This window comes from Vicia villosa, linkage group LG3, assembly GCF_029867415.1.
Source record: "Vicia villosa cultivar HV-30 ecotype Madison, WI linkage group LG3, Vvil1.0, whole genome shotgun sequence".
In the NCBI taxonomy this organism is placed as follows: domain Eukaryota; kingdom Viridiplantae; phylum Streptophyta; class Magnoliopsida; order Fabales; family Fabaceae; genus Vicia; species Vicia villosa.
Genome location: NC_081182.1, coordinates 204,181,570 through 204,208,427, shown reverse-complemented (window position 1 = coordinate 204,208,427; position 26,858 = coordinate 204,181,570). Strand labels below are relative to the sequence as shown.

Below are 26,858 nucleotides of genomic sequence, written 5' to 3'. Positions count from 1 at the left end.
ATGGTTCTCAGATGTTAGTATGCTTGGCAACATTTTCAAAAATTAAATCTCTAAAAGATATCAAAGTTTTTAATAATTTTTCTATTTTAAAAATTGTTTTCTAGTAGAAACTTGCTCAAACAGTCATATCAAGTTTTAGGAGTTTGTTTTAGACCATAAAGAGTCTTTTTCTATTTGAAAATATGATTAAAAAAATAGGATTTATAAAACCGGGAGGTTAATTGATATATATTTCCTCCTAGATGTAGTCGTTTAAAAACACATTCTTTACATCCATTTTGAAAGAGTTTAAAATTCATGATGCATGAGAAAGCTAAAAGCAACATTATAGCTCGCTCACAACGAGTCTTACTTTATTTCTTAAAACATTTCCATCCTCTTCAAACTTGTTGTGAAAGATCCATCGGGTTCCAATCACTTGATTAGCCAAAGCTTTGGGAACAAGTTCATAAATATTGTTTTTTTTTCAAATTGATTTAACTCTTCTTGCATAGAGAGAGTATTATTCGTCGATAAGATATTCATCAACTTCCTTTTACTCAATTTGAGAAACAAAAGTTATAAAGTTGCATACCCTGATAAGGAATTGTCGAGTTGTAAACAGTGGCGGAACATAGTTGGGACTAGGGGGTGCCACGGCCACCCAAGCTTTTTTTAAAAAATTTTTGTTATAATGTGAAAATACTAAACTACCCCTATTTAAAATAAATATTAACAACTTTGCCATCAATCCTTTTACTATTTACTTACCAACAACCCTAATATTTTCCCAACAATCAAAATACTCTCCTTTTCTAAAAAAAAAAAAATTACGGTGAACTCAACCCACCATCACCTACCTTTTTTCATTCCACCATTTGCTTCATCTAACAATTTGCTACCTCTTGATTGAGTAAGATTAATTTATTTGTTTGATATGTTTTTGAAAAAAATAAATTTACCCTCTAGGTTTGTCTTGTGATTGTGATAAACTCATATTGATTTGATTTGTTTTATTACTAACTTACTAAGTTGTGTAATATTGTATTGTAAATTTAGAGTTTGAATTGTGATTTTGTTGTGTTATGATTTTGATTTGGGATTAGTTTGGTATTTTTGTTGTGTTATGATTTTGATTTGGGATTTTGCTGTGCTATAATTGTTGGGTTATGATTTTGATTTGGAATTTAATTTGTGATTGATTCTCACTAAGATTGATTTTGGATTTTGTTGTGTTGTGTTAATTTATTTATTTTATTATGCAGCACACAAAAGTGATAATGAAGAGTAGAAAAATTGATTCTTTTTTCAATAGGAAATAAATAGATGAAGAGGATTTCACACCTATCCCCGAACCTCAAAGAGTTCTTGAGAATCCAAGAATTGAAGAAAACGTTAATAGAGTTTGTTCGGATGACATTGAGAATTCTTTAGAACGCGATCCTGGAAAAAGTATTTCAAAGTGGGAATATAATGTAAATCAAATGGATGAAATACGAAGAGCTTATTTAAAATGAGGTCCATATCAAATGAATTTAGAGAAATATACATTATCTGGTAAAGAAGATCATCAAAGACGCTTTCAACACGCTTGGTTTAGCATTTTTCCTTCATGGTTAGAATATTCACCTTCAGAAGATGCTGCTTATTTCTTACCATATTATCTTTTTAGCAAAAGACCAAGTGGACATCCTGGTTCTGATGTCTTCGTTTCTACATGTTTTAGAGGTTGGAAGAAAGTTATAAATGGACAGAATTGTGCATTTCTTATACACATAGGGAAAGATCCTTGTTCACCACATGACAATGTTATGAAAGCTTGTCAAGACTTGTTGAATCAAGATGGTCACATTAGGAGTATTGTTCAAGCTCAAAGTTCAATTGATATAATGAAGAATCGACTACGTCTCAAGACTTCAATTGACATTGTTCGTTGGTTAACTTTTCAAGCGTGTGCTTTTAGAGGTCATGATGAAAGTACAACATCATTAAACCAAGGTAATTTTCTTGAATTGATAAAACGCTTAGCATGTTATAATGATGAAGTTGCAAAAGTTGTGTTGGAAAATGCTCCATCTAATAGCAAGTATACTTCACATCTAATTCAAAAAGAGATCTTGCACATTCTTTAAAGTAGGGTGAAAAAGTATATCCGTGAAGAAATTGGTGATTCCAAATTTTGTATAATTGTAGATGAAGTGCGTGATAAATCCAAAAAAGAGTAAATGTCTCTTGTTTTGAGATTTGTTGATAAAAATGGTTTTATACAAGAGAGATTTTTTGGCCTTGCACGTGTTAATGACGCTACATCTTTAACTCTTAAGCAAAAAGTTTGTGATATACTTCCCTGCATAATCTTGATATCTCTAACACTCGTGGTAAATGGTATGATGGTGTTAGCAATATGAGAGGAGAATGGAACGGTTTACAAACACTCTTTATGAAGGATTGTCCTTATGCATATTATGTTCATTGTTTTGCTCATCGATAGCAACTTGCTTTGGTTACTCCATCAAGAGAAGCTAAACCAATTCATCAATTCTTTGAGAAGTTGACTTTAATTGTCAATGTTGTTTGTTCTTCTACAAAGCGCCATGACGAGTTACAAACTTCCCAATTAGATGAAATTGAACACTTATTAGAGATTGATGAGATTGTAATGGGTAAAGGTGAAAATCAAATTGGTACTTTGAAGCAAGCAGGGGATACTCGTTGGGGATCACATTTCTCTTCTATTTCTAGCTTGATAAATATGTATGAAGCAACTTGTTATGTTTCAAGAAAATTTGCAAAGGAAGGATTAAGTTATGCTTCACGTGGAGATGTAAATAGTGCTTACAATTATTTGAAGCCATTTGATTTCATATTCATATTGCATTTGATGAAAGAAATTATAGGGATCACAAATGTTATTTGCCAAGCTTTACAACAACAATCTCTGGATGTAGTTAATGTTACGCATTTGGGTTGTTCAACAAAAACTCTTATTCAAGAATTAAGAGAAATTGGTTGGGATGAATTGTTTGCTACTGTGAAGTCTTTTTGTGAAAAACATGATATTGAGATTCCCGATCTTAATGATGTCCATTCAACAAAAAGATTTGGCCGTTCTTGTCTTGAATAAAATCAGGTAACCATTGAGCATTATTTTAGAGTTGAAATATTTTTCACTGCCATTGACAAACAATTGTAAGAGTTGAATAACAGATTAAGTGAGCAAACGATTGATTTGTTAACTCTAAGTTGCGCTTTGGCTCCAAAAGATAATTACAAGGCTTTTAATCTTGATACCATTTGCACCCTAGTTGAAAAATATTATCCTATGGACTTCAATGAGCAAGAGAAGACTAATTTGAAATTTCAACTTCGGCATTTTATTATTGACGCTCGTCAAGCATCAAGTTTGAATAATTTGTCAACTATTCAAGAATTATGTTCATCTTTGGTTGCAACTATAAAGAAGGAAATTTATTATTTGATTGATAGACTGCTCCACCTTATCATGACTCTCCATGTATCTACAGCTACTACAGAAATATCTTTTTCGACAATGAAAATTATCAAGACAAGGTTGAGAAACAAAATGGAAGCTGATTTTTTAGGAGATAGCATGACGGTTAACATTGAAAGAGAAATTGCTGCAAGTATTGATTCTGAGACTATTATTAATGATTTCAAACTACTCAAAAATCGTACAGCATTACTTTAAGGTAGTTTTATGTAACTCTTTAATTATTTCATTTTTAACTTTGTGTTTATTACAATTTAGATATTTTATATACATTATGGTATGAATATTTTATTTTAAATTATAATTTAATTTGGTGGTCACCGCCACTGGTTATAAATCCTTTAGAAATATCTCCAATGACATTTTGGATGGGAAGGTTTTTGGCAATCTTCCATTCCTTGGAAAGATCCTGGCTTTATGTTTACTTCTTCATTTTTGAATAACTTCATTTTGACTTTGATCTTGTTCTTGAACTATTCTTTGATCTTCTCTTTGCTCTTTATCTTTAAAAGACGTTTTCTCCAAAGTACATGTAGAATCAACAACTTCAACCTCTACAAACTTGGGATTAAATCATCAAAAGTAACATGGATTGATTATTCTATTATTATGATTTTTTTATTGAAAACTCTAGTGTATTTTGATATCGATTTCATTCAACTGGCATCAAAGCCCTAAGATTCTAAAAGATTAAATGGTTTAATCGCGACGCATGAAGGCACTCATGATATTCTAGTTTTAGAGAATGTTATCTATGAAGAAAATTTTGAAAAAGAACCTTGAACAAGATAAGCTGGAGCAGTTGGAAATTTGAAGGCAGAGAAGGAAATCATGTGGTGAAGGAAAATAAAGTGAGAAATTCATTGGCATTGTCTTATTTTTGGAGGGAGAGACCAAACTCTTGGCATCTTCAAGTTACATGTAATTTCAATCACACAAGTTCATGAGAATCTAGAAAACAACCCACACAACAAACATTAGATACTCTACAAATCACAAAATCAGTTAACCAGAACTTCAACAAGAGTATTAGATGCTATATCTATCTTTATAGTTGCCAAAACCAAATTTGAGCACATATTAACAGTATTCCAGCCATATAAGTGTCAAGCACAGTGGCATTCTATCTGGCCTCTAACAATGAGATTGAAGCTTCATTTATTGAACCCTCCTTTGAAGAAGATTCCGTGCTACTTGTAAAATCTCTTCCTGCATAGAACCCGGGTTTACTTGGTTTCGGGAGTAACGTTCCACCCTTTAACATAAAAACCACAGATGACATGTTAGGCCTATTTTCTGGTTTCTGTTGTACACACAATAGGGCCACATGAATAAATCTTATGATTTCCGAACATATGGCTGCATCAGATAATACTTCATCCATCAACTCCAGTGGCCTATCTTCACTCCATAGTCTCCATGCCTAAAATCACATAAAAGTTACAGCAAGGTTAATATGAATTAGTATTCTTTTTTAATTTTTTTTTACTTTCTAGAAGATTTATAAAATCGAAAAATATTGTCACAAGATAGAGGATCATATACATTTAAAAACTTACATGACCAAGAAGGTTTAGATGATGTAGAGGGTCACAAAATCCGCGGTTCTTCTTGCTGCTAATTATCTCAAGTACCACAACTCCAAAGCTAAAAACATCAGATTTTATTGAGAAGGATCCATGCACTGCATATTCTGGAGGCATATATCCACTGCAAGAAAAAACATTGAAGTTAACATATTAAAAGGGGTTGTGACATAGCAAAGTCAATGTATATTAAATAGACTACAGAGTTATTTAAGCCATAAAAAGAAATAAGTTATTCGAAATTACTATGTTCCCATCACTCTATTTGTATAAGCCTCGGCTTGATCTCCCATGAATGATCTGGCTAAACCAAAATCTGATATCTTTGGGGTCATATCAATATCAAGAAGAATGTTGCTAGTTTTGAGATCTCTATGTATGATTCTAAGCGTAGAATCCTGATGGAGATACAGCAGCCCCCGAGCAATCCCGTCAATAATTTCCAAGCGCTTTATCCATTCTAGTAATTTACTTCGCGTAGAATCTAACAAATGACAGATTCTTAAGTTAAGATGAGAACTACATTATGGCAAGAGAAAAACTGAGAGCAATAAATTTGGTTGGTGTAAAAGTTCGAACCAAAAATAAAGTATTTCAAGCTTCTGTTGGGCATGAACTCGTAGATCAACAACTTTTCATCATGTTGGATAGAGCAACCAAGAAGTTTTACAAGATTTCGGTGTTGCAGCGTTGCCATCAATTTTACTTCATTTTTAAATTCCTCAGTACCTTGTCTTGATGTTTCAGATAGCCTCTTAACAGCAATCTCTTGGCCATCTACCATTATGCCCTAGTAAAAAGTATGAAAATTTTAGCAGTTATAATGATCGGTGAAATAAGAGAATAAATTAACTTGGTAACCAAGACTGTACCTTGTACACTGGTCCAAAACCTCCTTCTCCTAACTTGTTTCGGTTAGAGAAGTGATTTGTTGCATTAGTTATGGTTGAAAAATCAAATATTGTTGCCAGCTCACCATCCCCCGTCTCCTTCTTGTGAAATAACATTTTTATACACCCTGAAGTTACAATTCAAGAGTTTTATCGTTATCATTAACAAAGCAATCAAATTTCAGAATTCATTGTAAGTTGTAACTAATTCTTTATGCAACATCATAAATATTTGAAGATTTACTTAACCAAAAATTCCACCCGGCTTACCAAGCTTCTTTCTAGATGTTGATGTGACCAATATAATAACGGTAAGTCCTATAATGAATGCAATAATTCCTGCAAGAGTTCCAGCACGCTTCAAGTTCCTCTTTTTCTTTTTATGATCTGGGATTGAAATAATTGTCACATAATTTCATGTTTTAAACATTGCTTAATGATACCAAGCCAAATGCTGAAATATTATGCTATATACCAAACTGATAAGGATAAAGATGAAAGAGGAAATGAAAATACCAAATTCTGAAGATGCTAGTCGTATGTAAATATCTTGTCCTTGGTCTGGATGTCCTCTCATGTCGACAATGTTGTCAAACCAAAGTAAGCAGCCACTACCACCATATCTGATATCCAAATTTGCATACGCAGTACAAGAACAGTTTTTCAAACACACAGTCTTGCATTCCTCAAGGCTCAAGCTCTTGTCAAACCATGATGATGATGTATCTGGCAATTTCATGTTTGTGTACTTCAAAAATTCATCTCCATGGATACAATTTAAATGTGTTTTCCTTACACACCCATCAGACCAATCCGATGACTCCCACTTCAATTTAAATTTTGGCATGAAACCCTCCAAGCATTCACATATTGGAAAGTCATTAATATTGCAGTTAGAGTTGATACCACACAAGACATAATTATCACATTGGTCTATCGGACGAGAAGATATAGCCTCCCAAATTTGTGTCCTATCTGACCATATAAGACGTTGTGAATTTCCATATGAATCGAGCACCAATCTAGTAATAGTTGAACTGTTAATAGTTTCATATTGATAAGAGAATTCTTTGTCAGTGAACACTACTGAGAAATTCAAGACTCTACGCATTCTTTGCCAAGGAACACCAGTGAAAAGAAATCCATTCCATGAGCCTCCTCTATACAGAAATCTTGCTCCCTTTGCATTAACCAATTGAGGTAAACCATGTGTATCTATCCTATATGAACACTCACCTTCAGCAGGATCTTCAGGGTTTCTCCAAGATGTGAGATATCTATATGGACCAGCAACTAAATTACTTTTCAGCTTCATTCCAGGAAGGAAAGTGTTACCGGGATAATCAAAACTTTCCCACGACAAATCATCATTCTCACTGCTGCTATTTGCATCTTTCACAACAAGGTTTCCTGAATCCAACAACTGCACAACAGCTGGCTTCACCACAATTCTCGATAAATTTGAAGACCAGACAACGCCTTTCGAGCCATCAAGAATAACAAGACTTCCCTGATCATTGAGTTTCAGCAATCCCGTTGAGTTTTGTACAGGGGTGTCTCTATTGGCAACCCACACAATAGTCCTAGGTGATATGCTCTTGTACCATATACCAAAGTATTGGCGTTGTGAATCTCCAAAGTTGAAAAATCCTGCTTCAAAGGTTCCAGCTGCAGAAACAAGTGTATCACTATATTGGATAAACTGATTTGGAGCAATAGTAGTAAATGCGTTCCGTTTAGAGAAAACGGGAATGGAGAAAAAGAAGAAAGCACACACCATAAGCATTAGCACGTTACTATGGTACTCCATTGTGTTTGTGTGGGTTTGTTAGTCATGATGATTTTCCTTTTATCAAATTCTAAATTCAATTAACATGACTTATTCATTTAAATCTTCCCATGTGCTAGCTAGTTTATGCATATTTCAAACAAAATCAACAAGTATGTGGTGTATAATATAGTCTACTAAATTGAAGGTTACTATTTGACCAAATATTAATTCATTTTTTTTCAAGTGAAGACTTTCTAGCCTTAACTGATGAAAATGGACAAGTATGAATATTGCAAAATTTGGAAAGGAAATTGACAATTGGCATTAGCTCAAAGGCATTGACTACTACATCAAATTTTCAATTAGCATCAGCATCAGTTCTCATTACATTATGACTTTTTTTTTTTGGCTTATAGCCATGTCCATCCGTCATCAACAACAATATATGTTTCAAAATTCAATTAAGACAAAGTCTGTGATGTAGTACAAATTAAATTAAAGTCTAGTTAAACTTTGTTTATAGAGTTGAATGTGAAATAAAACTATAATTTTCAATTTGAAACTTACCCTACAATCCTTCATCTTCTTTCTCTCCCAAACACTAGCATAAACCTCCGGCCGCGAGCAAAGAAGCAGCACCATCACCGCCGAGCGGGAGAAGAACATGCGGCGCCATTATTCGTTTCTACCGAACACCGTAAGGTTCTTCAGAGCGAGATTGACTGTAATTTCCCCTTTTTTTTTATCTAATAGGATAATGGCTTTTCTTCAGAGCGAAATAAAAATACGATTAATGATGGCCTTTCTTGAGAATCCAACTTTTGGCATTACTCCATATGTGCATGTCAGATACATGAGATCTTTCCCCTTGCTTGCAATTGTTGAGATACTTAAACAGAGAATCTCTCATATTTCTTTGGATTCAATACATGTGTTGGTTAATTTGAACATATTATTATTGTCAACACCATTAAATATAACATTCAAGGCTTTGTCGTTTCCAAGAGCTTCATCATCTTCATTTTTGGATCAATAAACTTCATATTTCAAGCTTGTTGTACCATCTTGAGACGTGATCATTGGTGGTTTTCAACCTTTAAATGTTGCCTTCCAATTTTTGTTGTCTATTGATTTGAGAAAGACCATCATCTTAACTTTCCAATAGTCATAATTAATGTCATTCAAAACAGGTATATTGACAGACTCTCCATCCTTAGTGTTGTTCGTCTAAACAGAAAATATCTTTCCTAGAACTCGCCCAAACAGAACAAGGGTGTCTACTCTGATGCCAATTAAAATTTTGTTCCTCAGTGGACAGATGTCGGACTAAATGTCAAGGACAAGTTGACAAACTTGTTAAACCATAAAAACACACAATATGACAGTTAAAATGATTCAAGGAAAAAGCAATAAAGCACATAAAGGTTTGTTAACCTAGTTCGGTGAAACCATACCTACGTCTGGGGTACTCTATCCGAGAAAGAAAATTCACTCTTTAATAAAATTATTACAAGGCCTCTTTGATGAACAATCCCTTTATTCAATGCCCTTCTTCTTAATTCTACCTTCAACGTCTTTCTATTTAGGTTTCCCCCTAGATATGAGAAGCCCCCTTCTTGCTTTCTCTCAACCACTAATCCCAAGTGGCAAACAACAGTAGTCAAAGTGATCAATACTGAATTAAAACTCAAGTAAATAAACCAACTACTATGCCAAGTGACTAAAGTAATAACGTGGTGTACAATTAACACAAGAAAAAGACTAAGCCTAAAATAATACTCAAAGCCCGTCATCTTCGAGGCATGAAAAGAGTCCTATATATAACAAGTGACTAAAGTTTGAAGTGTGTGTTGTATGTTTCTCTATCCTGTGAACTATAGCTGCTTTCCTTATCCTTGCTGTAACTTTGATGTCATTTTAGGCATGGAGACTATGGATTGAAGAAAGGCCACAGGAGTTGATAGCTGATATATTATATGATGAGGCCATATGTTCAGAAATAATAAGATTTATTCATGTGGCTCTATTGTGTGTACAAAAGAAACCGGAAAATAGGCCTAATATGTCATCTGTGGTTTATATGTTAAAGGGTGAAAAGTTACTCCCCAAACCAAGTGAACCCGGGTTCTATGCAGGAAAAGATAATACAAATAACACAGACTCTTCTTCAAAGGTATGTTCAATAAACGAAGCTTCGAACTCATTGTAGGAGTGGGAAGTGTTTAAAGTGTTAGGACTACTTCTGCTATTCCAAAAGATAGATAAATGACTTACCAATTTTGAAGTGTCTGTTGAGTTTCCAAGCAGAGTTTAATTGATTACTCTTTGAAAAATGAAAAGTTGTTTTTATAAATTCGGCACAAATAATGGTAAAAAATAATTATTAAAATTAGATAAATGAGAAGTAAAAAGTTGTATAACGATGAGAATGATATTTAGTCCAAAATAACTCAGAATTTGTACATTTAAACCCACTTTTAAAACGGTAATCAAGGTTTTTTTTTAACACGTTTTTATAGATAGATATCCGGGTTGAAAGTGAATTTTCATAAGAGCTCGCTATTTGATATTAATATAAATCAGTCTTGGCTGGAGAAGGCAGCAGATGTACTCCATTCATTCTTTATTATAAGTAAAATTTCAGTTTTTAGATACATTGAATCATTAATTTATTAGGACTATATGTAGTCTAGTGGAATTTTGCTTATAATAAGAAATGGAGGGAGTATTAAACTGCAAAGTTGGCACAACACCGTTCAAATATCTGGGCTGCCAGTAGGATGTAATCATCAGAGGAAGGGTACTTGAAAATCGATAGTGGATACAGTGAGAATGTTGGAGTTAGTGGCTATTTAGTTTTATTTTGTTTTTCTGTTCCTGCTAATAAATCCTATTAATTAGGAAGTATGGTTGTTATGCTATCCTATCTATTAGGAATTGTTGATTTAGTCTATTTAATTATTCCTACTTTGTAGGTAAGTAGGGTTAGTGTTTCATACCGCGTTTAAGTGTGGTAGTTGTTATGTAAGGCTATTTAAAAGGGCCATTTGTTTTCATTCAATAATATCAGAGAACTTTCCTTTCCTATTACCTTGTTTTTCTCTGTGATATTTAACATTTGGTATCAGAGCTCCGCAAGGGGCCTGACTACCTGAAGCAGCAGTCTTCTTCTGTGAACATTGAATATGGCAAGTGAAGGGAGCAGTAACGGTTTTGTGCAGCCAGCAATTCCAAAGCTTGATGGTCACTATGATCATTGGAGCATGTTGATGGAAAATTTTTTGAAATCGAAGGAATATTGGGGACTGATTGAGGAAGGAATTCCAGAAGTAAGGGATGAAACAGCCCTGACTGATGCACAATTAAAGGCGAGAAAAGAGTTGAAGCTGAAGGATCTCAAGGCAAAGAATTACTTGTATCAAGCAATTGATCGGGTTGTTCTCGAGACTATTCTCAAGAAGGATACTGCAAAAGACATATGGGACTCCTTAAAGAAGAAGTATCAAGGCACTAGCAGAGTCAAGCGCGCTCAATTACAAGCTCTTCGTAAAGAGTTTGAAATTCTGAACATGAAGGCTGGAGAATCCGTTGATGATTATTTTGCAAGGACGTTGACAATCGCAAACAGGATGAGGATACATGGAGAGAAGATGGAAGACGTGACAATTATAGAAAAAATTCTACGCTCTATGACATCTAAGTTTGACTATGTGGTATGTTCAATAGAAGAATCAAATGACATTGATACTATGTCAATAGATGAGTTACAAAGTTCATTGTTAGTGCATGAACAACGCATGTCAAACCATATTGAGGAAGAACAAGCTCTCAAAGTAACTCATTCCGGGAATTTCTTTGGAAGAAGCAGAGGTCGAGGAAGCTTTAGAGGAAGAGGAAGGGGGCGTGGTCGTGTCACTAGAGAAGGAAGCTTTTACAGGCCATCCATTGAATGCTACAATTGTCACAAAATTGGTCATTTTCAATGGGAATGTCCTGGTAAAACAGAAGAAAAGGCAAACTTTGTTGAAACAGATGAGGAAGAAATATTATTGATGGCTTACACTGAGAAAGAGCAGGCTGAAAATGGGGAGATCTGGTACCTTGATTCTGGCTGCAGCAATCACATGACAGGTAACAAAAATCTTTTTTGTGATTTAAATGAAAGTTTTCGACACAGTGTCAAGCTTGGCAATAACTCTAGCATGAGTGTTATGGGCAAAGGAACTGTTAAAGTACACATGAATAGGAAGATGCAGAATATAGAAGAAGATTCCGACGAAGCCACAAAGGAATTGTAAGTATCAAGCTTTAGGGATTTGAGGCAGAAAATGAGAAACTCGTTGTCTAGTTCCCAACATTAGAAATGACTTTGGTTGCAGCTTCGTCTGAAGACCTTTGGCTTTCATCTTCGAACGTCCTTCTATATGAATCAAGCTCACCATATCGAGTGGGTCATAGCCTCTGATTCGGGGTATGGTACTTTTGAGCTTAAAAGCATGTGGCTAAAGGAAAATAAATCCTTTTGCCCCTTGATAGGAACTGTACCCTTGAGTTTGAAGGCATCTGGCTAGAGGAAAATAAATCCTCTTGCCCCTTGATAGGAATTGTACCCTTGAGTTTGGAGGCATCTGGCTAGAGGAAAATAAATCCTCTTGCCCCTTGTCAGAAGTTTAGGCTCTTGATAGTCTTTCCATAGCACCTGGAAAGTATGCGCCATGAATCCCTAAGATCCTTGAAAAAGGTTAGTAAACATGTTAGGTAAAAGCATAAGGTAATATGGACAAGTGAGTCCTACACATAAAACCGACAAGGAAATCAAATCATTAGGGTATGAACAAATCCTGCAAGGAAACCAAACGGTTAGATAACAATCAAGTCACACAAGTGGCCTTAGGTTTAAAGGCTTGCATGAAGTTCAAATGTAAGTACCCTCCCCACTGAAGTTTAGTTGGCTCATCCTGTCCTAAATAAAGATCGGGTTCTAAGGAGCTCATATCATTGACCTTTCTCGAAGGCGCTTATCTCAGTTCGGCGATCGAATCACCAACCGAAAAGGTCCCGAAAGTCCAGTCCATATGAGTGTAGCTTCGAGTATCAACCAACTTCAGTCGGAACCAAAGCCAGCCATCTCGCTACTTTCTAAAAGGCTGAAGTTTAGTTCAACTAAGGTTCTAGGGGCGAATTAGTGCTTAATGACACCACGCGGCAGCCAAGCATTTCCCCAGGTCGGATCCCAAGGAACACCAGGACAAACCAATGTGTCACACTAATGATGGCCATCAGATCAACCACATCAGTATACGCTGTGCAGTCTCCTTGATCTCATGCCATTTACCTAAGGTACTCAGATCCGGGTGTAGGATCTTTCACATAATAACAAACCCAAGCAACCTTTAAAAATAAAGCATACAAACAAACAATTAAAAACATTTATAATGAACTAAGCCCTAAGGTAAACCCCTCTTAAAGACTCCCCAGCAGAGTCGCCAGTTCTGTAATACGGTGAACTGACTTTTATTTTTATAAGCAACAATGTTGCGGTGAGCATGAGTCGCCACCGACTTTTATTTTGTCCAATGTTAGGAAAGGTAAAAAGTACAGAAAAAGACCTTTTTGAAAGAAAACGGGCTCGGGGGGTAAGTTATGAAAAGGGAAGGTGCAAGCACCCTTTTCATCCGTAGTTTTCTACAGGCTCTTAACTTGCTTAGCTCATGTTTTGTTTGTTTTGAATTGAAAAGGGACGTAAGGACTTTAGCGTAAATGCGTAGCCTTCGCCTTTGAAAAAGTTTTTGAAAAGATGTTTTTTTTTTATTGAGCTAGGCAGGTTACGAGAACTACCCTAATTAACTGGTCTTTTTCTATGCTTTTTACGATTCCCAGGATTATCCATACTATATAGAAGTAGGAAATCCTTGTTATATTGGACGTGCGGGTCATCGAAGGGTCATCGAGATCGTTTTGAAGGCAACTAGTAGAGGTACCTTTAGCAATATTCGAAGGGGCGATCGTCACTTTTTCGTAGGCAACAATCGAGGGTCATCGAGGGACTTAGTGACGATTTTATCTTGAGGGACATTTGCTAATGGGTACCTCTATATTTCGAGGAACACGACCTTTTATTTCCGAAGGCAACGAGAGAGGCGTACCCTAGAGGTGAGTGAGTGCAAGTGTGTTAGTATTCAGATATTTATCTTGGGTTTAGTGATCTACGATTAATTTTAAGTCTTTTCATACAATCCTATTAGCATACATCTAGGCAGTTAAATAACAGTTAATAAGATGCGGAAAAGTAAATCCTACGCTATTACATGGCTTTGGGAGCGGGGATTACAAAACTCAATAGACGGGAATAAAAATTATTACAACCCCAGGATATAAATTAAAACAAAAATCAGAGATAATATAAGCAAATGGAATTTGAGATAGTCCAAAGACTTCAAGTGTTGTACCTCGCAATCAAGAGAAAATGTTAGTAACACAATGACATAAAAAATATAGAATATTTAAATTCTAACAAAAGTTAAATGAAATTAAAGAATATATATTTTTTGTATTTTTGTTATTATATATAAAAAAAAATCTAACTACACAACATTAATATTTTTTGTATTTTGTTATTATATATATATATATATATATATATATATATATATATATATATATATATATATATATATATATATATATATATATATATATATAAAAATATATATATATATATATATATATATAAAAACTCTAGACAAAAGCAATTAAGTTATAACAATATTTTTTGATGAAAAGAACATTAATAATAATAAATAATATAAAAACTAAAAAAGTTAGATGGAGCAGCATGTGAGGTGCCGCTGTGTGATACCTCTTGGAGCCATTCAATATTCATTTTTCTACTTTATAAAAAATAAAAACAGCACCTAATCATGTCTCTACAAGTGGCATTTAAATTATTAGAAAAAAAAAATCAAATAACAAACCACATCCACACGTTTGAAGATAGAGATCACAGTAAGCAAAAGAAATTTACATCTCTTTCTCCAAGAGAAACCATAAAATTAGCCTTGTTCCCAATCGTGGCTCTGACGTGGGAGTTCGGTTCGTGGGTGCTTTGAGCGGTAATTGTGTGGATTGTCGTCGGAGATTTGTCAGCGGAAGTCCGAGTGAGATGGCAACATGAACACTATGAGCGTGGATCTGCAATCTGCAATAATAAAAAATCTTTTTTAGTGTTTCAAAATTTTTTCTCTGATCGGTTATCGTTATTGCGTTGGAGAGTTTGGATATTGTTTGAGGTTGTAGAGGTGTTGTTGATGAAGTTTCAATAATGGTGGATTGTGATGTATGATTATGAGAGTTTATGTTTGATTGATGAAGTTTCAGTAATGGTGGATTGTGATGTATGGTTATGAGAGTTTGTTTGATTGAAAAAAAATTGTACAGGTTCTTGTTAGAGATGAATTTTAATGTGTTAGAAAAGTATGCACAGCGCCGTATTTGGTACGTGAAAACTGGTGTTGGTATGTGAAAATTGGTGGTTGTTAGTTGTTGAAATATGGCTCTCGTACCTCTTTTTATAGTCTCAAATGGTATAGAACAACCAAATTATTAGCATTATGACCTTTGTCCACCACTTTAATCTTTTCTTCAATTTTGTTGATATTTTGTCTTGGGAATTTTGGAATGCTTGGAGATTTTGTCTCTACATGTTTTGGAAAGTTTTTGAAATTTACTAATAACATAATTAAAAAAATTCTAAGAAAAAAAGTGACAAAAAAAAAATATTGTTTGATTCTTTTTTATTTTATAACAATTTTTGGTTATTTTTGTGAATAAAAAGTGTGAGAAAAAAAACATTTTTTTTTAAATAGTGAATAGAGAAATACAAAAATGACATAAAAAAATTTTTTGTGATTTTTTTGAATAAAAAGTGAAATGTTAGAACTAAGGTTAAAAACAAAAGAAAAAGGAAAAATGTTAGCTGTAAGATTCAAACCTATGACCTTGTACTTGTAAACCTTACCTCCTTACCAATTGTGCTATATTATTTATTCGAAATAAAAAGCCAATTGAAAGTTTATGAAGCATCGGTCAGCATTTTGCTATTTATTAAAATATAACAATTTAAGGGTAAACTATTATATTTTTAAAATAGACTTTAAATCGAATATTTATAAAATTCAGAATGTCAATGTAAATGAACCCGAGATTTTATAAAAATCCAATTTTTGAAATAGTTTTGAATTTTTGAAAAGTGTGGGCAAATTTTGGGGTATGACAGCTGCCCCTGTTCAATCTTCTTAAACCTGAGGATGTAGATTGGCTTGTGTGCCTATCGGAATCTGAGGGTGGAAGAGGATTGAACACTAGAATACCCAGAAATTTGCCTTTGTTGATGGAGGGACTTTTGTATGAGATGGGCTTAAAGATGCCATCCGGAGGTTGACAGAGAACTGTCCGAGATGGCCTTAGAGATGCCACCTAACTGAGATGCTTGTCAGCAACCTGGGGGGTCATGCTTCCCATGGCGCGTATATGATAGATCTTCAGAATGTTTGGGGTTCAAGCTTCCAAACGTATATCTGGAATAGAGATTCATAGATGTTCGGGGTTCGAGCTTCCGAAACATCTACCATAAAATTCAGATCAATCGGGTTTCAGGCTTTCGGAACGTTTCCGTTGTAGAATTCAGATTATCCAGGGTTCAAGCTTCCGGAACATATCTGTTGTAGAATTCAGATCATTCGGGGTTCAAGCTTCCGAAACATATCTGCTGTAGATTTCAGAACATCCGGGGTTCATGCTTCCGGAACGTTTCTGTCGTAGAATTCAGATTATCCGGGGTTCAAGCTTCCGGAACATATCTGTTGTAGAATTCAGATCATTCGGGGTTCAAGCTTCCGAAACATATCTGCCGTAGATTTCAGAACATCCGGGGTTCATGCTTCCGGAACGTTTCTGTCGTAGAATTCAGATTATCCGGGGTTCAAGCTTCCGGAACATATCTGTTGTAGAATTCAGATCATTCGGGGTTCAAGCTTCCGAAACATATCTGCCGTAGATTTCAGAACATCCGGGGTTCATGCTTCCGGAACGTATCTGTCGTAGAATTCAGATTATCCGGGGTTCAAGCTTCCGGAACATATCTGTTGTAGAATTCAGATCATTCGGGGTTCAAGCTTCCAAAACATATCTGCCGTAGATTTCAGAACATCCGGGGTTCATGCTTCCGGAACGTTTCTGTCGTAGAATTCAGATTATCCGGGGTTCAAGCTTCCGGAACATATCTGTTGTAGAATTCAGATCATTCGGGGTTCAAGCTTCCGAAACATATCTGCCGTAGATTTCAGAACATCCGGGGTTCATGCTTCCGGAACGTTTCTGTCGTAGAATTCAGATTATCCGGGGTTCAAGCTTCCGGAACATATCTGTTGTAGAATTCAGATCATTCGGGGTTCAAGCTTCCGAAACATATCTGCCGTAGATTTCAGAACATCCGGGGTTCATGCTTCCGGAACGTGCATCTGATTGGAATATTTCAGAATATCCGGGGTTCGAGCTTCCGGAATGTATCTGGCGTAGGACATCAGAATGAGTTATTCATTGAACCATATCTGAAGAGGAATACCAGAACGGGTCGTACATTAGACCATATCAGAACGGGTCGTACATTAGACCATATCTGGAAGTAGGACATCAGAACGAGTTATTCATTAAACCATATCTGAAGAGGAATACCAGAACGGGTCGTACATTAGACCATATCTGGAAGGATGTCAGAACGAGCCGTACATTAGACCATATCTGATGAAGGATGTCAGAACGAGTCATTCATTAGACCATATCTGATGAAGGATGTCAGAACGAGTCCTTCATTAGACCATATCTGAAAGAGCCATACTTTAGGCTGCATTTAATTTTGTTGACGATAGTTGCCTGACCGATTGGTCAATCTGAAAGATAAAGTTGGTTTTATGCAATGTCATGATGTATGTATTGTTTTTTTTTTTGAAATGAATGAGAGTGTTATGCATATGCCATGAGATGTATAATGTATGAATGAAAATGTTGTTAATGATGACAATAAATTGTATCAGTGTTTTGCGGGGAAAATAAATCCCTGGCTCTTCAGCGCCTTTGAGAGATTATTTGAATCTCGACTTGACTGCCCCAGAGAAATTGGACAATAAAATGTCATGCCCCTTGTACATATTGGCGTTTTAGCCAATTGAGTAAGTCGTGGAAATACTTCTACTCTTTGGAGCACTTATGAAGCATGCCTGTTGGGAGGGCTTCCTGAGATTTGTGCTGTTATAAGCAACTTGCCCCAGTATCATGAGTTTAGGAACAATGCCCCTGATTGGTCAACACGTATGAGAGAGTCTTAGAGTCTTGACCTGATTTCCCCAAATATATGAATTCTTACTCAAAAGGGTATTCAACTGTTTTTGTGCCCCTGAGGGTGATCAGTATTTGAGATATTCTCGCTCGAACTCAATGGAGTTCTGAAGACAACTTGTCTCTTTAGACTTTTCATCTGCAGCTCATGATGGAGGCTTTCCTGGTGTCAAGTACTTGTTCATATGCAAGAATGTTTATTATGAGAAATATAATTGTAATGCAAAGTTCATGTTTGTCTTGAAGTTTGAAGAAGAATTTTTTTTTTGAAAGGATGTCAAAACATCGATTTTTTTGTGAAAGGTGGTGTGATACCAACTCAAGCGTTTTAGCAGAACTCCTAGGAGTCAGTTTACCGTATTCTCATTCACAGTATGCTTTCGAATTAACCCTGCCTCAATTAGGACTTTTAAAGGTTGTAACGTGGCCAGGTTCACGGTTTTTTTAGAAGAAAGGATTTTTAGGCTCAAGATTTTATTGGTGCCCACCCCCTTCGTAATGTTCTCCAACCTAAGTTCAGTTAACTCGATGCGAGCATTCATCCTTCAAGATGAGCTTGAGGCGATTGAAGAATCGATGAGGTGCTTGGACGTAGCAGTCACTCTACCTTTTGTATTTGGTGTTTGATCACACGACCACGACTTTTCCCTTTTGTTGAGGATTTTTTTTTTGTTTCCCTAACTTTTGCCTGGACAAATTCTTTTGAATTCCGAGTTTGAAGTCCAGCGGGATGCCCTAACTTTTGCCTAAGTCATTTTTTTTTAAGTTATTGACTTAGCGGGCTTTCTTTTTTCTTTTTTCGATTCGTTCTCTTTTTTTTTTGGAACAAGTCGTATGATCCTGGGACGTCTTCGATTTGTTGGAAAGATTGTGACTGCCTCATTTCTTGGTCGACGAGGGATAGTCGTTGTTGTATCATCATATTTTAACCTCCTATTGCGAGAGATGACCATTGTGGTCTCGACTTTTCCTCAACCTTTTGAAGGATAACCATTGTTGTATCCTTAGATGCGAGCTCCTGCTGAATTTTGAACACTCAATCAGGTTAACTGAACACTACCCTGCCCCTGGGTTAAATGTGAGGGTTTTTTGTATAGAAAAGAAACTCCTACTTCAAGGCTCAAAGGGGTTGACAAGGGATTAACTTCCTTATATCTCCAGCGTTTGGATTTGAAACAATGCCTGTACATCATCAACAGGGTTTTACTCGAAAGCACGCCATTTGAGATTATGGATATTATATGTTCGTCATTCTCCCTTCAGAGTTATCATGCTTTATCACTGAGAGTTTGGTATCACAAGCAAATAAAAACATATTAGAGTGAGAGTGAATGAATTTTTTCAAGACAAACATATCCAATGCATCATTATTATAGTTCAAAAACAAACAAGTATTGCATATAGACAGTATTGAACAAGAACAAGAAAGATTACGCATGAAAATGCATGAGAAATTACGAATTGCCAACATTGAGGAGAATTTCTCCGTATGGACTTATTGCTTCAGAAGGTCCATTGAGTCGAAGGAGAACTTCAAATCTGGCCTGCAGGTGTGAATATGATAGCCTTTGCATCAATCAGGTCTTGTACCTTATCTCAGACTGGTTGGCAATTATCGATCGACTGACCTAGTGCCCCAGAGAGGAAACCAAACCAAGTGTTCGTATCTGAACTACAGATTACTTCTAAGAAGAAGATTCTGACGAAGCCACAAAGGAATTGTAAGTATCAAGCTTTAGGGATTTGAGGCAGAAAATGAGAAACTCGTTGTCTAGTTCCCAACATTAGAAATGACTTTGGTTGCAGCTTCGTCTGAAGACCTTTGGCTTTCATCTTCGAACGTCCTTCTATATGAATCAAGCTCACCATATCGAGTGGGTCATAGCCTCTGATTCGGGGTATGGTACTTTTGAGCTTAAAAGCATGTGGCTAAAGGAAAATAAATCCTTTTGCCCCTTGATAGGAACTGTACCCTTGAGTTTGAAGGCATCTGGCTAGAGGAAAATAAATCCTCTTGCCCCTTGATAGGAATTGTACCCTTGAGTTTGGAGGCATCTGGCTAGAGGAAAATAAATCCTCTTGCCCCTTGTCAGAAGTTTAGGCTCTTGATAGTCTTTCCATAGCACCTGGAAAGTATGCGCCATGAATCCCTAAGATCCTTGAAAAAGGTTAGTAAACATGTTAGGTAAAAGCATAAGGTAATATGGACAAGTGAGTCCTACACATAAAACCGACAAGGAAATCAAATCATTAGGGTATGAACAAATCCTGCAAGGAAACCAAACGGTTAGATAACAATCAAGTCACACAAGTGGCCTTAGGTTTAAAGGCTTGCATGAAGTTCAAATGTAAGTACCCTCCCCACTGAAGTTTAGTTGGCTCATCCTGTCCTAAATAAAGATCGGGTTCTAAGGAGCTCATATCATTGACCTTTCTCGAAGGCGCTTATCTCAGTTCGGCGATCGAATCACCAACCGAAAAGGTCCCGAAAGTCCAGTCCATATGAGTGTAGCTTCGAGTATCAACCAACTTCAGTCGGAACCAAAGCCAGCCATCTCGCTACTTTCTAAAAGGCCGAAGTTTAGTTCAACTAAGGTTCTAGGGGCGAATTAGTGCTTAATGACACCACGCGGCAGCCAAGCATTTCCCCAGGTCGGATCCCAAGGAACACCAGGACAAACCAATGTGTCACACTAATGATGGCCATCAGATCAACCACATCAGTATACGCTGTGCAGTCTCCTTGATCTCATGCCATTTACCTAAGGTACTCAGATCCGGGTGTAGGATCTTTCACATAATAACAAACCCAAGCAACCTTTAAAAATAAAGCATACAAACAAACAATTAAAAACATTTATAATGAACTAAGCCCTAAGGTAAACCCCTCTTAAAGACTCCCCAGCAGAGTCGCCAGTTCTGTAATACGGTGAACTGACTTTTATTTTTATAAGCAACAATGTTGCGGTGAGCATGAGTCGCCACCGACTTTTATTTTGTCCAATGTTAGGAAAGGTAAAAAGTACAGAAAAAGACCTTTTTGAAAGAAAACGGGCTCGGGGGGTAAGTTATGAAAAGGGAAGGTGCAAGCACCCTTTTCATCCGTAGTTTTCTACAGGCTCTTAACTTGCTTAGCTCATGTTTTGTTTGTTTTGAATTGAAAAGGGACGTAAGGACTTTAGCGTAAATGCGTAGCCTTCGCCTTTGAAAAAGTTTTTGAAAAGATGTTTTTTTTTATTGAGCTAGGCAGGTTACGAGAACTACCCTAATTAACTGGTCTTTTTCTATGCTTTTTACGATTCCCAGGATTATCCATACTATATAGAAGTAGGAAATCCTTGTTATATTGGACGTGCGGGTCATCGAAGGGTCATCGAGATCGTTTTGAAGGCAACTAGTAGAGGTACCTTTAGCAATATTCGAAGGGGCGATCGTCACTTTTTCGTAGGCAACAATCGAGGGTCATCGAGGGACTTAGTGACGATTTTATCTTGAGGGACATTTGCTAATGGGTACCTCTATATTTCGAGGAACACGACCTTTTATTTCCGAAGGCAACGAGAGAGGCGTACCCTAGAGGTGAGTGAGTGCAAGTGTGTTAGTATTCAGATATTTATCTTGGGTTTAGTGATCTACGATTAATTTTAAGTCTTTTCATACAATCCTATTAGCATACATCTAGGCAGTTAAATAACAGTTAATAAGATGCGGAAAAGTAAATCCTACGCTATTACATGGCTTTGGGAGCGGGGATTACAAAACTCAATAGACGGGAATAAAAATTATTACAACCCCAGGATATAAATTAAAACAAAAATCAGAGATAATATAAGCAAATGGAATTTGAGATAGTCCAAAGACTTCAAGTGTTGTACCTCGCAATCAAGAGAAAATGTTAGTAACACAATGACATAAAAAATATAGAATATTTAAATTCTAACAAAAGTTAAATGAAATTAAAGAATATATATTTTTTGTATTTTTGTTATTATATATAAAAAAAAATCTAACTACACAACATTAATATTTTTTGTATTTTGTTATATATATATATATATATATATATATATATATATATATATATATATATATATATATATATATATATATATATATATATATAAACTCTAGACAAAAGCAATTAAGTTATAACAATATTTTTTGATGAAAAGAACATTAATAATAATAAATAATATAAAAACTAAAAAAGTTAGATGGAGCAGCATGTGAGGTGCCGCTGTGTGATACCTCTTGGAGCCATTCAATATTCATTTTTCTACTTTATAAAAAATAAAAACAGCACCTAATCATGTCTCTACAAGTGGCATTTAAATTATTAGAAAAAAAAAATCAAATAATAAACCACATCCACACGTTTGAAGATAGAGATCACAGTAAGCAAAAGAAATTTACATCTCTTTCTCCAAGAGAAACCATAAAATTAGCCTTGTTCCCAATCGTGGCTCTGACGTGGGAGTTCGGTTCGTGGGTGCTTTGAGCGGTAATTGTGTGGATTGTCGTCGGAGATTTGTCAGCGGAAGTCCGAGTGAGATGGCAACATGAACACTATGAGCGTGGATCTGCAATCTGCAATAATAAAAAATCTTTTTTAGTGTTTCAAAATTTTTTCTCTGATCGGTTATCGTTATTGCGTTGGAGAGTTTGGATATTGTTTGAGGTTGTAGAGGTGTTGTTGATGAAGTTTCAATAATGGTGGATTGTGATGTATGATTATGAGAGTTTATGTTTGATTGATGAAGTTTCAGTAATGGTGGATTGTGATGTATGGTTATGAGAGTTTGTTTGATTGAAAAAAAATTGTACAGGTTCTTGTTAGAGATGAACTTTAATGTGTTAGAAAAGTATGCACAGCGCCGTATTTGGTACGTGAAAATTGGTGTTGGTATGTGAAAATTGGTGGTTGTTAGTTGTTGAAATATGGCTCTCGTACCTCTTTTTATAGTCTCAAAATCAAGTCACAAATGGTATAGAACAACCAAATTATTAGCATTATGACCTTTGTCCACCACTTTAATCTTTTCTTCAATTTTGTTGATATTTTGTCTTGGGAATTTTGGAATGCTTGGAGATTTTGTCTCTACATGTTTTGGAAAGTTTTTGAAATTTACTAATAACATAATTAAAAAAATTCTAAGAAAAAAAGTGACAAAAAAAAAAATATTGTTTGATTCTTTTTTATTTTATAACAATTTTTGGTTATTTTTGTGAATAAAAAGTGTGAGAAAAAAAACATTTTTTTTAAATAGTGAATAGAGAAATACAAAAATGACATAAAATTTTTTTTTGTGATTTTTTTGAATAAAAAGTGAAATGTTAGAACTAAGGTTAAAAACAAAAGAAAAAGGAAAAATGTTAGCTGTAAGATTCAAACCTATGACCTTGTACTTGTAAACCTTACCTCCTTACCAATTGTGCTATATTATTTATTCGAAATAAAAAGCCAATTGAAAGTTTATGAAGCATCGGTCAGCATTTTGCTATTTATTAAAATATAACAATTTAAGGGTAAACTATTATATTTTTAAAATAGACTTTAAATCGAATATTTATAAAATTCAGAATGTCAATGTAAATGAACCCGAGATTTTATAAAAATCCAATTTTTGAAATAGTTTTGAATTTTTGAAAAGTGTGGGCAAATTTTGGGGTATGACAATGTCCTTCAACTAGTGCACTCGGACATATGCGGTCCGTTAAATCCAACTTCAAACAGCAATAAAAGGTACTTCATAACTTTTACCGATGACTTTAGTAGAAAAACATGGGTATATTTTATAAAGGAAAAATCTGAAGCCATTGATATGTTTAGGAGATTCAAAGCAAGAGTTGAGAAGGAGACAAAACAACATATTTAATGCCTTCGAACAGATCGTGGGGGAGAATATACATCAACAGAGTTTGTGGATTTGTGTGAAAGAAATGGAATCAAGAGACAATTGACTGCAGCATACACGCCACATCAAAATGGTGTGTCGGAGAGGAGAAATAGAACTATCATGAATATGGTGAGAAGTTTGCTAGCAAATAAGAATGTGCCGAAGAACTTTTGGCCAGAGGCAGTTAATTGGAGTGTTCATATTCTCAATCGATGTCCAACATTTTCTGTGAAGAACATGACACCGGAAGAAGCTTGGTCTGGTCGCAAACCCACTGTTGATCACTTCAGAGTTTTTGGCTGCATAGCTTATGTGCATGTTCCTGATCCAAAGAGAAAGAAACTTGATAACAAGGGAGAGAAATGTGTACTACTTGGCGTAAGTGAAGAATCTAAGGCTTATCGTCTTTACAATCCTTTAACAAAGAAGGTTTGTATTTCTAAAGATGTTGTCTTCGATGAAAACATTAACTGGAACTGGGAAAGCCATAGTAAAGGAAAATCAGTGGCTCTTGAACTAGAGGATAATGAGAGTGCAGAAATAGAAGAGGATGCACATGATAATTTGGAAGAATCAAATGCACTTGGATCTGATCATGGAAGTGGAGATGCTGAAACATCAGTACCAAATATGCCACGTCAAAGGAGAAGGCCAGTTTGGATGAATGATTATACAAGTGGTGAAGAGCTCTCTGATGAAGAAACATTAGCTCACTTTGTTACTGGAAGTGATCCCATTTCATTTGATGAGGCATTTAAAAGTGAAATATGGAGAAATGCTATGGATTTAGAGATTGAAGCAATTGAAAGAAATAATACATGGGAGTTAGTGGAGCTGCCAGAAGGAGAAAAACCAGTGGGAGTAAAATGGATCTACAAAACAAAAGTGAATGAAAAAGGGGAAATTGATAAATTCAAGGCTCGTTTAGTAGCTAAAGGGTACACTCAAGAGTATGGAGTGGATTATTCTGAAGTATTTTCTCCAGTAGCAAGACATGACACAATTAGAATGGTCATCTCATTGGCTGCTCAAAATAATTGGATTGTCTTTCAATTGGATGTCAAGTCTGCATTTTTACATGGAGAGCTAGTGGAACAAGTTTTTGTGGAACAACCCCCGGGGTATGTAAAGAAGGACAGCAAAAACATGGTTTACAAGTTGAAAAGAGCTCTTTATGGATTGAAACAAGCTCCACGAGCTTGGTATAGTCGAATTGACACCTATTTCAACAAAGCAGGTTTTCACAAGTGTCCTTATGAGCATACACTTTACATCAAAACTGGAGAAAAAGGTAATATTTTGATTGTGTGCTTATATGTGGATGATTTGATATTTACTGGAAATGATGAATTCTTATTTAGAGAGTTTAAACAATCAATGATGAAAGAATTCGAGATGACTGACTTGGGAGTGATGAAATACTTTCTTGGCATAGAAGTGATTCAATCTGCAGAGGGCATTTTTATTTGTCAAAAGAAATATGCTCAAGAGATATTGAAAAGATTTAAAATGGTTGATTGTAATCCAGTTCAAATCCCTATAGTTCATGGAACTAAATTGACTCGGGATGATGAAGGAATAAAGATTGACAACACTTACTATAAGCAAATGGTTGGAAGTCTAATGTACATGACGGCTACTCGACCGGATTTAATGTATGCTGTCAGCCTCATCAGTAGATTTATGGAGTCACCAACTGAACTCCATCATCAAGCAGTAAAAAAAATACTTCGATACTTGAAGGGTACCGTTAACTATGGCTTGTTCTATAAAAAGAGTGAAAGAAATGTGCTAGTTGGCTTCAGCGACAGTGATTATGCTGGTGATTTGGATGATCGCAAAAGTACATCTGGTTATGCCTTTCTCTTAAGTGGAGCTGCAGTTTCATGGTCTTCAAAGAAACAGCCTATTGTGACTTTATCTACAACTGAAGCAGAATTTATAGCTGCTGCAGCATGTGCTTGTCAAGGTATTTGGCTTAGAAGAATTTTGGAAGAGGTAAAATGTACACAGCAAGGTCCACTTATGCTATTTTGCGATAACAGCTCAGCCATTAAATTGTCAAAAAATCCAGTTCTACATGGAAGAAGCAAACACATTGATGTGAGGTTTCATTTTCTCCGCGATCTCGCAAAAGAGGGTGCAGTGGAACTATGCTATTGTAAAAGTGATGAGCAAATTGCCGACATTTTTACGAAACCTCTCAAAGCTTATTCTTTTTTAAAGTTAAGGGCATTACTTGGCATGTGTTCAGTTGAAGAAATAAACTGATTGCTTATGAGCATTCAGTTTAAGGGAGAGTGTTGGAGTTAGTGGCTATTTAGTTTTATTTTGTTTTTCTGTTCCTGTTCCTGCTAATAAATCCTATTAATTAGGAAGTATGGTTGTTATGCTATCCTATCTATTAGGAATTGTTGATTTAGTCTATTTAATTATTCCTACTTTGTAGGTAAGTAGGGTTAGTGTTTCATACCACGTTTAAGTGTGGTAGTTGTTATGTAAGGCTATTTAAAAGGGCCATTTGTTTTCATTCAATAATATCAGAGAACTTTCCTTTCCTATTACCTTGTTTTTCTCTGTGATATTTAACAGAGAAGTGGGCTGTCTTCTTGGAACAATAAACATCTTTCGTCAGGCGGTCGAATCATCCTTTTGGAGAGACATTCAGGCTTTAGAAAAATGGGAGGGAGGTTTCGAGGCGAATTGGTTTAAAGAGAAATTGTCGAGATTGGGGATGGATCGGAATCTTTATTTTGGGAGGATCCTTGGGTCGGGGAAGAAGTTTGAAGGACTTATACCCTGGTTTGTATAAAAGTAGTAGTCAGGAGATTT

General features: G+C 35.6%; 1 protein-coding gene and 1 pseudogene across 1 annotated transcript; one reads left to right on the top strand and one right to left on the bottom strand.

The window, feature by feature from the left end:
- On the top strand, nucleotides 1-3,688 carry LOC131659756 (uncharacterized; annotated as a pseudogene).
- A 925-nt stretch (nucleotides 3,689-4,613) lies between these two features.
- On the bottom strand, nucleotides 4,614-7,788 carry LOC131657168 (G-type lectin S-receptor-like serine/threonine-protein kinase At4g27290). Its single transcript, XM_058926646.1, has 7 exons — nucleotides 6,483-7,788; nucleotides 6,237-6,353; nucleotides 5,949-6,094; nucleotides 5,656-5,866; nucleotides 5,323-5,560; nucleotides 5,050-5,200; nucleotides 4,614-4,913 (listed from the first exon to the last, which is right to left on the bottom strand). Exons 1-7 carry the CDS (start codon nucleotides 7,774-7,776, stop codon nucleotides 4,614-4,616), a joined length of 2,457 nt encoding a protein of 818 aa, XP_058782629.1. The 5' UTR covers nucleotides 7,777-7,788.
- Nucleotides 7,789-26,858: the final 19,070 nt, after the last annotated feature.

Excerpts from the sequence above, each read along its gene's own strand:
- LOC131657168 (XM_058926646.1), bottom strand. The coding sequence starts at position 7,776 with ATGGAGTACCATAGTAACGTGCTAATGCTTATGGTGTGTGCTTTCTTC. Across the intron at positions 6,095-6,236 it reads AACATCTAGAAAGAAGCTTG|GGTGTATAAAAATGTTATTT; the intron begins GTAAGCCGGGTG and ends TTGTAACTTCAG. Across the intron at positions 5,561-5,655 it reads CTTGAAATACTTTATTTTTG|ATTCTACGCGAAGTAAATTA; the intron begins GTTCGAACTTTT and ends GTCATTTGTTAG.